The sequence below is a fragment of the Cetorhinus maximus genome, chromosome 8, assembly GCF_964194155.1.
Source record: "Cetorhinus maximus chromosome 8, sCetMax3.hap1.1, whole genome shotgun sequence".
Classification (NCBI taxonomy): Eukaryota; Metazoa; Chordata; class Chondrichthyes; order Lamniformes; family Cetorhinidae; genus Cetorhinus; species Cetorhinus maximus.
Window position 1 is genome coordinate 30,552,000 of NC_135886.1, and position 14,727 is coordinate 30,566,726.

The following is a 14,727-nucleotide window of genomic DNA, read 5'->3' on the forward strand; positions in this document are numbered from 1 at the left end:
CTTCCAGGCAATGCACCCGAACCACTCGTCGTATGAAAAACCTTTTTCCCACGTCACATTTGCAAATTCGTATGTACCATATGTATTTCTAAAGCCCAGGATCCTGTGCACCTTATTAATCCTTTCTCACGCGGTCATATACCACCTTCAGTGATTTGTGTCCATTTACCCTCAGGAGCCTCTGCCCTTCCACCCACTGGACAACAGCCAACTTAGAGTTCTGCCTAGTGCGCATGCTCGGGGGCTAGGGCCGCGCCTGCGCACTGCCGGCTGGGTGGAAAATGGCGTCGACAATCAGCGACAAAGATTTGCGGCGCGAGCTGAAGGCCCTGGGCTACACGGCCGGGCCCATCACCGAGAGCACCAGGCTCCTGTACCTCAAAAAATTAGACCAGCTGCAGTCCGAAAAGAGTCAGAAAGAACAGAGCAGCCGGGCGCCGCGGAGTCGCCAGAGCCTCAGGCAGCGGGAGGAGGAGAGCCCGCCCCCGGAGCCGGAGCCGGAGCAGGCCAGGAGGAGGAGGCCCGGCTTCGCCTCCAGCACCAGGGCCGAGTTGAACCACGAGCAGGCCGACCCTGAGCCTCCCATCACACATTCTACAGGTTACTTTACAGATCGACCTCATCCTGTGGCTGACGGAGACGAGGGGACATCTGACCACCTGAGCTCGCCTCGCTACACGGGGATTTCTGGCAGCTTTTATTCAGACTCCTATGGCAGGAAATCCAACAGCTCATATTCAGATCGATATACAGGGGCATCTGGTAGCCTGAGTTCAGATCCATTTACCAGGAAAGCGGACAGCTCCTATTCAGATCGATTCACGGCGAAATATCAGAGTCTGGATTCAAATCAATATTCAAAAGATAAAAATAGCTGGAAAAACTCAGCAGGTCTGACAGCATCTGCGGAGAGGGGGGATACAGTTAACGTTTCGAGTCCGTATGACTCTTCATATTCGAAAGAATCCGACATCTTATATTCAGGCCTATCTACAAAGAAATCTGACAGTTTACATTCAGATCCATATACAAGGAAATCTGGCAGTTCATATTCCTCTCCATATACAAAGACATCTGACAGCTCATATTCAGATCCATATAGAGGGAAATATGACATCCTGAGTTCAGATCGATATACAAGGAAATATCAGAGCCTGAGTTCAGATCCATACACAAGGAAATCTGACAGCTCGTACTCAGATCGATATGCAGGGAAATCTGACAGCCTGAGTTCAGATGTATACACAGGAAGATTGAGCAGCTTGTATTCAGATCGATATATGAGGAATTCAGGCAGCCTCTATTCTGACAGTCATTACAGAGGAAAGTCTGATAGTTTGTCTGAAACTAACCACACAAGACGAACTGCTGCTGGGATTTCCAAGCAGGGAGAGCAAAAACCTAAGAATCATCTAGATAAATTCGAGTTTTACCTGTCACGATTTCTCCAGGTGGCCACTATTGTCCTTTGTCTTGTTCTAGTGGGGTTAATCTGTGTCAAAACCTTAGGGTTGCTTGAAGGATCTGAAGAAGACATAGATGAAAATAGTAAGTACACATGTTGCTTTTCAAAGTAACTAATCTTGATGTTTCGTTTACAGCTTTTGATGGTAGTACAAAATAAAAACATTGTGAGAAATACTGAGAGATTAAATAGATGCATAACAAAAATGTCATTTGACTCAGTTGAGATGTAATTTTAAAATTTGGGAGCTTACTGCTTTCAGAAATTGACAGGCAGGAAAAATCTAGCTCCTGCATTAATCCTGCCCCACACCATGATGACCAGAGCTTTATGACCAAATACAAATTCCATAACCCCTCTCCAGGAGAATGGTAAAAACTCATGGATAATAAGGGAGAAAAGATTCTGGAAAATTCTTCTCAAACCCTTTAAGACAATTGAAACTCGTCCAGGAGACTACCTGGACCTTGTGTTATCTAAATATACACTATTCAATATAGAGATTAATAGATTTTTGGGTATTGAGGAATATGGGGAATAGTGCAGTAAGGTGAAGATGAGCCATGATCTTAATGGTGGAGTAGGTTCAAAGGGCTGAATTGCCTACTCCTATTTCTTATGTTATCTTTTGAATGATGCAATCTCTCCCTCAGTCACCACCTTCTTAAAGGCATATTAAGAGTCAGCACCCACCACCAGACAGTAATGTATTCCAGAAGCTCACTATTCTCTGGGAAAAGAAGAACTGTTTAACATCCAGTTTATTTCTACACTTGGATCATTTCAACTCATGTCCCCTGGTTCTTTTGAATTGGTTAAACTGAAACATATCAATAGGGATACCACCCAGGCCACAGAAACTCACCAAGGCTTCTTGGGCAGCATCTTCCAAAACCACAACCGCTATCATCGAGAAAGACAAGGGCAGTAGATGCATGGAAACATCACCACCTGGAATTTCCCCTCCAAGCCACTCACCATCCTGACTTGGAAATATATCGGCATTCCTTCACTGTCGCTAGGTCAAAATCCTGAAACTCCCTCCCTGACAGCACTGTGGGTGTACCTACACCACAGGGACTGCAGCGGTTCAAGAAGGCAGCTCACCACCACCTTCTCAAGGGCAATTAGTGATGGGCAATAAATGCTGGCCTAGCGAGCAATGCCCATTTCCCATAAATTTCCCAGAAAAAATCTATACCTGTGAACCTGCATTGCTGTAAAGTAAATGGACCAAGGACCTTGGTCCATCAGAGTAGTTGAAGTTTTTTGAGTGAGGAATCATTCTTGTTGCTCCCCTCTCCAGTCCACTATATCACTCACCATGTGGTAAGGTCAAAATTGGGCACACTGCTCCAGATGCAGTCTGACCAGTGACCTGTATAGTGACAAAATGATGTCCTTCAAGTTATACAGAATGGTTCTGTTAATACAACTCAATACTCTGTTAGCTATAGCTACAGTTTCTGATTTGGTAATGGACTTTGTTATCTGTGCATATTAACACCTAGGACTGTTTCTCAAATCTCTCAGTATTCTTCCCTGAAGAGAAGACCTGTCCTCTGCTTGTACCAAAATTTTAAATACATCTGAGTTTCAAACCTCATATCCTATATATCTCAAAGGCAGCCTATTTTTACTCTCTCAACTTTGTCTATCTTGGCCACATCACTCCTTCCCTGTCTGTAACCCTTACCCATTCTATCAGTATATCAGCCCTTGAACAGTTTCCTTACTGACCTTCCAGACTAACTCTTCTACCTCGTCCAAAATTAACCCTTATTAGATCTCACCACCCTGTCCTCTGACTGTCTCCCAATACAAAAAATTCACATTTGAGTATTACTGAAAAAAAGAGCCACGCTATCACCAAAGCTTTTTGACTTTCACTCATCAAAATAACTTGCAAGAAATGACCAAACTGTAATGGGGGAACAACAATTTATACTGCATGAGATGAGAGTGCTGGTTGGTTGGAAAGTGGACTCTGATTGGTGGAGGTGTTGCCATGGAGAATGCAGGATGGAGCAATTAGCTGCCCGGCTTTGTTCAAATTCAAACTGGGCAGGTTGACTCTGATTGGTCAAGGCATTGCCCTGGGGAATGAAACAGGGAATGACTGTTTCCTGAGCTTTTGTTCAGATGAAAAAGGTGCAAAGTTAGACAGTTCCTTCTGTCTTCAAAGGACAAGGGCCCTGTGTGTAAATATATGTGGTTTCCAGCATGCATAAGTGAGCCACACTGCGGGTTCGACTGACAATCTTAAAATTGGTTTTCAGTGTAATTCTTAGCGCAATTAGAATTGCTTAGCAAGTGTTGTCCAATAGCGGAATTACATCTAATAAAAAATTCAAATTTCTTGGACTCATTTACAAAGCCTTTCATGGCCTCACTTCACTTCATCTCTGTAACCACCCACAAAGCACTCCGATCCTCTAACTTACAGCACTTTCTATGCTTCACGTTTTCTCCAGGCATTCCTCATTTAGTGGCAGAGTTTTCAGCATCTTGGTCCTGTTCTCTGATACTCACTCCATGCCTTGTGAATTTCCTCTCCACCATGATACTGAAAGAGAATAATCCTCTTTTATATAGTGATTTGTAACCTCTTTGTGTTACAGGCTTATTGAAATCAATAGACTACTATCCAACGTTAGAAGTGTAGCAACTGCAGATAAACCCAGTTTATCTTTATATTTCTTATTCATTTATTTGTGCTGTTTGAATTTTGCGTGCCTGAAAATTTGCAAAGGTCTGTTCTTAATACCATTGCCTCATTAGTTAATAAATCAGAAGACTAAAGTCGGTAGTATTAACAGCTTATTGAGAATATGAATTTAAACTTTATGGGCGGGATTTTACAGTCCCTCTGAAGTCAATGGACTTTTGAACGGCTCGCCACATTTTATAGCCCCACCCCCGTTGCGAGGGGCGGTAAAATTCCACCCATTATGTGGCTCTAAGGCCCTATAGTATACACCATGTGTCCCAAAAAAATAAATACTTGAGTGCCCATCTCCTGTATAATTATGTGTCTCATTCAGTAGGGACAAAAGCAGCAGGTTTGTTGTGACAAACAGACCTCCTGAAGATTAAGATTAACCATGAAATGTGGGTTAAAAACTGAAAATGCTGGAAAAACTCAGCAGGTCTGACAGCATCTGTGGAGAGAGAAATATAGGAGAGAATTTTCTCCCCATCAGGAGGGTTGGGTGGGAGTGGGTGCACAGCCAATTGCTGCCCATGATCAGCTGTGCACCACCATTTTACACAGGCGGGCCAATTAAGACCTGTCCAGTGTGAAGCGCACCCAGAAGTGCTGAACGCTTCCTGTGCGGGCCGGGGGCGGAGGCTGAGTCGGGGCACAGAGCTGCCTTAGGGAGATTAGTTTGATTTTTAAAAATTTTAATAACGGAAAAAAAAAAATTTTAAGACATGTCACATGAGCTGGGACATATCTATGAACTTTATTGAAAATTTTTATTAATGTTTTAAATCCTTCACGAAACCTCATCCCACCCGTGGATGAGGTTTCATGATAAATGCAACGGCCGCCTGGGCTCTTCGCCTGCCCGCCAACCTTAAGGCTGGATGGGCAGCTCAGTTAATAACTTTAATTAGTATTTAAATTGCCTTAATAGGCCTTTGACAGTTCGGCAGGCGTGCAGCCGACTCTGCTGCACACCTGTCACACTAAAGCTCTGAATGACGCGCGGTGATGTTGGGATGCACGCCCGACGTCACCATGCATCATTTTACGCGTTGGCGAGCGGGGCCGGCCCCCCTCACGCTGACCAGAGATTCTGGCCATAGTTAATGTTTCAGCTCCATATGACTTCTTCAGAGCTAAAGAGAAGTAGAAATGTGATGAAATTTATACTGTTTAAGGGGGCCGTAGCAGGTGAAGCTGGATAGAAGGTCAGCGATAGGTGGGGACTAAGAAGAGATTGACAACGATGTCATGGGCACAAGACAAAGGGAGTGTTAATGGCAGTGGTAAGGGCTAAAGAAGGTGCTGATAGTGGCTTAAAGGTAAGAAAGCAGAATGTGTGAATAGCAGAACAAGGGTCAGCACCCTGTGAAAGAGCAACATGGAACAAGTAACAGATGGCCCTTTTGGGGGTGGGTGGGGGGACGGGGCAGTGGTTGGGGTAAAGGGATTAGGGGGTAAAAAAGGGGATAAAACAATGAATAAAAGGGATTAAAAAAGGGGTGAAGATAGAGGAGAGAGTTCATGGTCTGAAGTTGTTTTCAAACACCAGGAGGGAAATGGAAAGCAATGAAGGTGAACAGGATGAAATAGACAAACAGAAATCCTGTTGGAGAGAAGAGCAACACTTCAAGCAGCACTTCTTTGTCTTGTGTCCATGACAATCTCTCCTTAGTCCCCACCTATCGCTGACCTTCTATCCAGCTTCACCTGCTCCACCCCCCTTAAACAATATAAATTTAATCACATTTCTACTTTTTAGCTCTGAAGAAGAGTCATACGAGCTCAAAATGTTAACTGTTTCTATATCCACAGATGCTGTCAGACCTGCTGAGTTTTTCTAGCATTTTCTGTTTTTATTTCAGATTCCCAGCATCTGCAGTATTTTGCTTTTATGAAATGTGGGTGTTTATTTTCCATTAGGGTGATAAAGTGTTACTTCATTTTGCACAATAAATCCCTCACTTTCTTTGTGAGTGATGGTGCATGTCCACATCTTGTAGTAAATATTTTAGATAAGTAATGAAAGACCTTTTGACTGCTTTTGTTCAGTCAGGGTAATGTGATCAAGGTGTTTAAAATGTTAAAAGGATTTCATAGGGTGAAACTATATCCTGTGGCGGTGGGAATCAAGAAAAGGACACAATCTTGTTATTAGGGCTAGGCCATTTTGGAGCAAAATCAGAGATCACTTTCACGCAAGAGAAAAGTAAATCTGGAACACTCTTTTCTCCCACCTCCACTCCATTCCAGAAGGCTGGGATGCTAGAACAATTGGAGTTTTTAAGATAGATTTTTTGTTGGGTTAAGGTTATAGAGCAACGGTAGATAAATAGAGTAGAGGTATAGATCAGCCATGATGTAGTTAAATAGCAGAGCAGCAGCTAGGGGCTTAATAGCTTACTCCTGTTCCTAAAATTCCTATATTAATAGTTATTATACATCCTGGTAGAAAAAACTAATATCCACAAAAGCTGCTATCTACTTTGAACAGTCATGTAGCTGCTAGTTATATCAATATGCATAACACTTGTGTTTTAATTCTTAAGCCAAGGAATGATGAAAATCGGTGATACAAAAATGTAAAAGCATGCTATGCAGCTTTGGTGCAGTTGTATGAAAATACAGGGCAGCCACACTACATTGGGATAATGCAAATGGATTTAGACAGGCACTTGTTTGTCTAATCTATCAGGTTAATGTCTACCTGGTGTTTAAAAAAAATCAATCAGCCTTTGCTGTAAAGAACTTCTTTTCCATTTTGTTTAAAGTTTTCAAATGTCATGAAGTTACTAATTGGCACGTTTGAGTCCACTCCCATCTGTCCTTGAGTCAGGTGATGAATTGTGCCATGTGTTTGAGAAACACAGTGTGCACAGCTTTTCCCATTTCAGGATAGAATTACCAGGCACTTCGCCAATGATGCTATATACAGTTTCTTGTGTAACAAATAGGTTTAGTTTGTGTCATTGGACGTTTATAGCTTCTTAGAAGCAAGAGTAAATTCAGTTCAGGAGAAATAATTAAAGAAATTAGTTTATTTAAGTTGAAATTTAATGCAAGCAGTAAACTTTTTGTAAATGTAAATATTGTAGTTTTAGTTTGTTTCCAATAAAGATGATAATTTCAAAGTAATTTAAAAATAATTTTCACATAGGTCAAAATAAGTTTAAAACATAAAAGTATAAAATGTAGAAAAATTTTAAGTGCAGCAAAAATGTATCTCAATTGCATTAACAGTCACTTAAAAAAATGCTCTTTATACCAGGGTAAAAAATTCATGAGGAATTGTAGCCATCTGCATTGCTACATAATTGTAAATGTACTGAAGACAAATATCAACATGATAGATGTCATCACAGCCAACAGTACCCAGGCCCTTCTCTAATAATTGGACGCAGACACAAGCGCGACACGTGCACGCTCACACACACACACACACACACAAATAGTAACACTGTTGCTCAGGCTTGGATCATTTAGTTCAGTACAGAATGGGAATTAAATCTGGACTATCCCTCTGATTTTTTTTCCCCAAGAAATCTTATGTGTAAGGCTCAGCTAATAAATTTTTAATTTTTCATGCATTGTTTTTTTAATTTATACCAGTTATATTGCTGAGATTTCAGCACATTTTCAACCTTCATCCTGAATCCTTGTTTAACATTTGTACTATCAAGTTGCTGATTCTGAATATTTCTTTAAACAAGACTACATGACTGTTTGCAATGATATTAACATGAATTGCTATATGAAGACTACCTGCTTTTTAACCATTTTTCTACATGTCAAACTGAAACCTTTTATAGGAATCCTCTGCATAACAGATCAGATACTCGTATTTAGCTATCTCGTGTGTTTCTACAGCATTATATAATCTGTGGTTTTCTTTCATTTTAGTTAAGATGTTGCCAATGGATTGCAGCGGTAAAACAGATGCAGTGAGTAACCATTTTGTTTTTAGTTACAATTAATTGACCCTTAGTTGATGGTAGAGCTGGAGATTATTATAAAATTCAACACAGAAATCCAAATTTGATAAACACTCCACCTCTCCACAATATCAGGAGGCTTTGGGAATATTGAGGAGGCACAATAGAAATGCGTGGATCTTTTAGTGTATTTAAGCAAGGTTATGTTTCCAATTAATTTACTTCAATCTGTATTAAAATTGTACTTAAAACTTAGATTTGAATTGATGGATGACTAATTTTCCAGATCTAAGTGTCACCAAAATAATTACAATATGCCTTCTGGTAACCCATAACAAATCAGTTGTGGAACTGCATAATCTTCTCAACAATTACTCCTGTGGAGCTCTGTCTTCCTCAGTACAGGAACAATCTGATTTCTTAAAAGAACAATTAGCCCTTTAGCAAATCGTGATCAATGTAGCACATTGAATGTTTTCTGAATAGTTGTAATTTAACATATACATAAGTTTTACATTGATAACACTGGTCCATTCTTGTTCAGATTCTATTTCCTTAATATAAAAGATAGAGACTATTGGTCACTGTAATATTAAAACTTAAAATTATGGAAGAGTTTGAGAGAGTAAATGATGAGTTTTAACTATAATTTTTTCTAACATTTTGACTTCTCTACCGACATTGAATAGTTGTAATGTTTCATGGCAAATTCAGATCAAGATTAATCTAAACCTAAGGCATATTTTACCCTTTTCAAATCTGATTCAGACTCATAATGCTGATATTTATACACACACACTATGTTCAGAAGTAGTTCAAAAATGTTGAGCATCCACATGCTAATACTTGGCTATGGCATTAATTTCTCACTAGAGGTCACTGTTCTGCACTACATGTGCAGTGCAGAATGCCAGATGGAGTAACCAGCATAAGGTTGTTTGCAGTCTAAAGCAAAACTGAGCTAATGAACAGTTCTTTATTTGTTTCTGAATAAAGATAGGCTGAATTAAGTAATTTGTGACTCTTCTCATATCTATATATACTTGTTAAAATACAAAACTTTTCACAATACTTAGTTTAGCCTTTTTCGTTTTTAGATTTATGTTAAATTTCATGAATTATTTTTATTAATATTTTAATTCCATTTAGTGAGTTTTCTTTTTTCCAGTTTTGCCAAGCTGAAGAACACAAAATCATGATGCTCATATTGTCTGAAATTTATGAGTATTTGGCAGAAATGGCAGGTAAGTTCAAGGATAATCTCAAAATAGGGAAGTACTCTTGCTGTAAATTACAATATCTAACTACAAAAATGTAAGTTATAAGCTGCTAAGGAAAATATGAGTTCTCCAAAACTGAGTTTAACACCTGCCATACTATGGATTTTTAAGAAGAGATTAAGTTGCTTTAATTTAATCAGAATTGTGGATAAGATGACATGCAACTGTGTTAAAATTAATTACATCCAATTTAACAAGGCTGGAGGATTTTAGCTGGTCTATATCATTAACTAAACTCTAAATTCAGGTCTGAGAGGGCAGTTTATTACAAAGACAGTGCCTTAAATCCAGCACGACTCTCCTTCAAAGTGTTTTCTAATTTGTTTTATAGCACTACATCATTTTATACATCACTGTAACATGTCGGCGGTCCGTCGGAATCGAGGATGACATCCATCAGGCTTGGTGAGACTTAAGAATACTGAAGAGCCCAATTCTGGATCCACATGCCCTTCCCAGTAGGGGCACGTTGTTGCTCAGGGGAATGGAAATCGCAGCCCCGGGTTGGCTTCCTTCTCCTTCCTCTGCTGCCGCCGTTCTGCCTTGCTGTTGAATCGCTGAGCCTCAAAGTAGCTTGCGCCTTGATGGATCAGGTGGTCCCATGCTGAGGCGATCAGCAGCATTCTCCTCCCAGTCTCTGGTATTAATGCCTCCATGCTTTAGGGCGACCTTGAGTGTATCCTTATACCTTTTCTTTTGGCCACCCTTTGAGCGTTAACCAACGGGGAGCTGTGAGAAGAGAACCTGCCAAGGGAGGTGGTTTTTGAGAAACCCGATGTAATGGCCTGTCCATCAGAGTTGGTTTCTCAGGAGTAGGGCTTCAATGCTGGTAGACGCAGTTTCATGGAGGATGCTCGCATTAGTCCGCCAGTCCTCCCATTTGATCCCCAGGATTCAGCGCAAGCACCTCTGATGGAAGTGCTCAAGGATCTTAATGTGCCGTCAGTAGACAGTCCATGTTTCGCTGCAGTAGAGAAGGGTGGTCAACACTATGGCCTGATAAACCAAAACCTTTGTTGACTTGCAAAGGCCTCTGTTGTCAATGACACATTGGCGCAGCTTGAAGAAGGCAGCGCTGGCACAGTTGACTCGGTGTTGGACTTCCTCATCGATGGTAGTCCCTTGGGAGAGGTGGTTGCTGAGCTAAGGGAAGTGTGCACATATTCCAGAGCCACCCCATCTGCGTAGATGGTGCAGGGGATGCTCAACTGGCCTGGGGAAGGTTCGTGAAGGACCTTCATCTTGGTGATGTTTAAGGACAGGCCAAGCCTCTTGTACGAGGTGTTGAAGAGTTCAAGCGTCCTTTGCATGTCCTGTACAGAGTGAGCCATCATGCAGCAGTCATCCGCAGACTGAAGGTCATGGATATCCACGGTGGTGAGTTTTATTTCTGCCCGGAAGCGACCGAGGTTGAAGAGCTTCCCATCCAGACGATACTGAATACTATGAATACTGACACCAGGTGGTAGGTCATCTCGGATGAGATGGATCATGCCGATCAGGCAAATGTTGAACAAGGTGGGGGCGATCACTCAACTTTGTTTGACCCCGGTCCGGATGTGAAAGGTGTTAGTTTCAGATCCTCCACTCAGGACCGTGGTGGTCATGTTGTCAGGCAGGACTCTCAGGATGGTGACAAACTTCAGTGAGCAACCAAAACATTGGAGGACGATCCATAGAACTTCATGATTTAAAAAAATCAAACGTTGTGGTCTGGTCGACGAAGGCAAGGAACGTTTCTTGATTTTGCGCCCGACATTTTTCCTGGATCTGTCTAGCCAGAAAGTCCATGACCACACTGGGTTTCCAGGAGGATCTCCTCAGCAACGGGATGAAGGCGGTTAAGGAGGATGTGGGCCAGGATCTTACCCACAATGGACAGGAGGGAAATCTCCCTGTCGTTTTCACAATCAGATTTGTCCCCCTTCTTGTGAATAGTAATGATGGACGCATTTTTTAGATTCCGGGGGATGCCCCCTTTGTCTCAGAGGTGGAGGATGAACTGGTGGAGCCGTGACGTGAGCTGATAGCTGCCAACTTGGTAGACCTCTCCAGGTATACCGTCTTGCCTGCAAACTTTGTTGATTCATCTGTTGGATGGCCCGCTTAAGCTCATTGATGGTTAGTGGATCGCCAAGGATATTGTGGGGGGTCTCCTCCAATATGATGGAGTCCTGATTGAGGAGCAGTTTGAAGTGCTCCTTCCAACACTGACGGATGGCATTGTCCTCCTTGAGGAGCCAGGAGCCGTCCTGTGATCTGAGAGGGTTTTGTCCGGTCAAACGGGGTCCATAGATCGTCTTGGTAGCCTGGAAGAAGTTGTGCTGGTCAGTGTAGGTCATAGAGTCATAGAGGTCTTCAGCACAGAAAAAGACCCTTTGGCCCAGTGACTCTGTGCCGGTCAAACAAGTACCTAACTATTCTAATCCCATTTTCCAGCACTAAGCCCATAGCCTTGTATGCCATGGCATCGCAAGTGCACATCCAAATACTTCTTAAATGTTACTGAGGTTGAGAGGGGATGTGAACAAGAATGTTTTCACCCAGAGGGCCATGAAGGGTCAACTCGCTGTCTGAAAGGGTGGTAGAGTCAGAAACCCTCATAACTTTACCTTAAATCTATGCCCCCTGGTTATTGATCCCTCCACCAAGGGGAAAAGCTCCTTTCTGTCTACCCTATCTATGGCCCTCATAATTTTATACACCTCAATCATGACCCCCTTCAATCTCATCTGCTCCAGGGAAAATAACCCCAGTCTATCCAATCTCTCCTCATAACTAAAACTCTCCAGCCCAGGCAACATCCTGGTAAATCTCCTCTGCACTCTCTCTAGTGCAATCACATCCTTCCTATAATGTGGATACCAGAACTGCACGCAATACTCTAGCTGAGGCCTAACCAGCATTTTATACAGTTCCAGCATAACCTCCCTGCTCTTAAATTCTGTGCCTCAGTTAATAAAAGCAAGTATCCCATATGCCTTCTTAACCACCTTATCTACCTGTCCTGCTACCTTAAGGGACCGGTGGACATGCACACCAAGGTCCCTCTGATCCTCGGCACTTCCCAGGGTCCTACCATTCATCGTGTATTTCCAGTGCTTTGTCTGAATCTCGTGTCCTTCTCCACCCACCAGTTGTTTTTCATGCCTCAAATGTGTCACTGGACCTCAGCCTTCAGTTGGTGGTACACTGCCATCATTCGCCGGGTCTGTGGGTGACTTTGCCAGGTGATGAAGGCTGCTCACTTCTGCTCAAGGAGACCGCGGATCGTGGTGTCATTGGTGTCAAACCAGTCCTGAATCTGTCGTGGTGCGAAGCTGATAGTCTGTGCACGTGTCTAGGACAGTGGACTTGAGTTGACCCCACTATGCTTGGATGGAAATGGCATCAGTGGCGGGCACTTGCTCCAGTGCACTGTGCAGCTGAGCCTGGAACTCTTCCTGCAACCTCAGGTCTTTCAATGCTGCAACATTCACCTTTCTCCATGCAGCTTTTTGGGTCCTCTGGTGTCTTGGCGCCAGGCAGATGGTCATCACCAAACATACAAGTCGATGATCCATCCAGCAACATTCTGAACCCTTCATGGCCCTCGTGACAAGCATGTCCCTCAGGCCTCTGCCTCGGACAATGATGTAGTCCAGGAGGTGCCAATGCCCCAACCTTGTGTGCCTCCATAGTGTCTTAAATCAAGCACGACTTTCCTTCAAAGTGTTTTCTAATTTGTTTTATAGCACTGTGTTATACATCACTGTAACGTGTAATGTGCAGCCACTTTGCACAACTTGGATCGGTACAATGGGAAGTTCTGAATAGATGTCTCCTTTTTAAGAATGACACAGATAAACAGCTATCAGATGTAATATTTTTCTCTTTCTGACCCTTTTCTGGAAATGTTAACTCCTTGCCCAGTTGGTCATTATTCAACATTAGTGACTTCAACAGCACAAGCCTAGTTTGTGCCACCTGGTATTCACAGTGATAAGAGAGAGGACCCTGGCCAGTTTGTTCCACTGAAACAATGAGGCCTATTGTAGCACTCTCAGCTAAAATTCAGCTCACTCTACATAATCAAGTATCAAACCTGAGATCTACCTGGTTGTGTGGCTTAGCTGCTCAGTGAATTAATTTACTAAGTCATCGGTAGAGCCATTTTGCAGATGCTCAAGCTATTAACCCATTCTTTCTACACAAGATTTTGCTCAGTTCAGTAGCTGAAAAAAATTGCAGTGGAAACATAAAAATCCTTTGAAGGCCAGACAATGTACTTGCATGGAGTCTGTTTTCCCTGCCTGGTGAGTAGATTTAGGGGTCATAATCTCAGAATAAGAGTTCAGCCATTTAGAACTGAAATATATTCACTCAGAATTCTATGCCCAGAGGACTGCATGCTTAGCCATTAGATATATTCAAAACTGTACAAGATAGATTTTTTGCATACTTTGGGATTTTGCAAATAGGATGGGAAAATGGAGTTCACTAGAAGTTAGCTATGATCTTATTGAATGATGGAGCAGGTTTGAGGGGCTGTATGACTTGCTCCTGCATCTAGTCCTCATGTGTAAGCCAGTTTCATTCAATAGGATGTTTAGGGCATTATTGATGAAGATAAAGAGTCTAAATATTTCTGGCACACCTCCATGTTTTTGTGTAAAATTCTTTATTTGCATCAATCAAGCCCGCACATTTATACTTACCCCACTTAAAATTAGTCAGTCTTTAGTTTTTCACTGGTTTTGAATCCCATGCATCAGTCATAACTATAACCAAGAGATGTAAGTAGGCGATGTATTGGCTGCGCTGCCTCTTATCAGTCATTGAGTGTCGCCCAGTGATGACTGACCTTTCTGTGTGGGAACATATACCTCTGCTTAACTACTTTCCACACCAATACATAGATTATCAACCCTGCAGGATTACTTGGAGTCTTCAGAAATTCTCCAGAATACTGCTATGAGGAGGAACTCAGGAGAAAAATCATAGAAACATAAAAATATTTTTTGTTGGTTTTTTTCATTGAACACATCTGTTTATTAGTTCTAAAAATACTGGAGTTGGGGTAAACAAGGTCTTTTGGCTTGGGCAAATGGTTGGAGTTGAGAGGTCACATGATCAAACCTCCAGGAAAATGTTACAGCAGAAGTTACAAAAAGTTGCACTGGAAACATATAAAAATTATTTGAGAGCCTGATAAAGTTCTTGCATGGAATCTGCAGCTAACGTTGAGATAGGAGAGATGGTGAACATGGGCTCTTGTCTGATATTCTGCCTGTTGAAGTTACTGTTTAAAGTAACTAATGGAACTATGTAAGTTTACTTAAGATGTAGTGGATTAATTGA

The 14,727-nt window shown here is 42.0% G+C and overlaps 1 protein-coding gene across 1 annotated transcript in view; it reads left to right on the plus strand.

Annotated features, from left to right (window-relative positions):
* Nucleotides 1–268: 268 nt before the first annotated feature.
* LOC144683540 (uncharacterized) overlaps nucleotides 269–14,727 on the plus strand; it is a 30,909-nt gene continuing 16,450 nt past the window's right edge. The window contains exons 1-3 of the mRNA XM_078546639.1: nucleotides 269–1,548; nucleotides 8,076–8,116; nucleotides 9,276–9,351. Of these exons, the coding sequence (XP_078402765.1) occupies nucleotides 282–1,548; nucleotides 8,076–8,116; nucleotides 9,276–9,351 (1,384 nt within the window). The 5' untranslated portion in view covers nucleotides 269–281. The remainder of the gene's footprint in view (nucleotides 1,549–8,075; nucleotides 8,117–9,275; nucleotides 9,352–14,727) is intronic.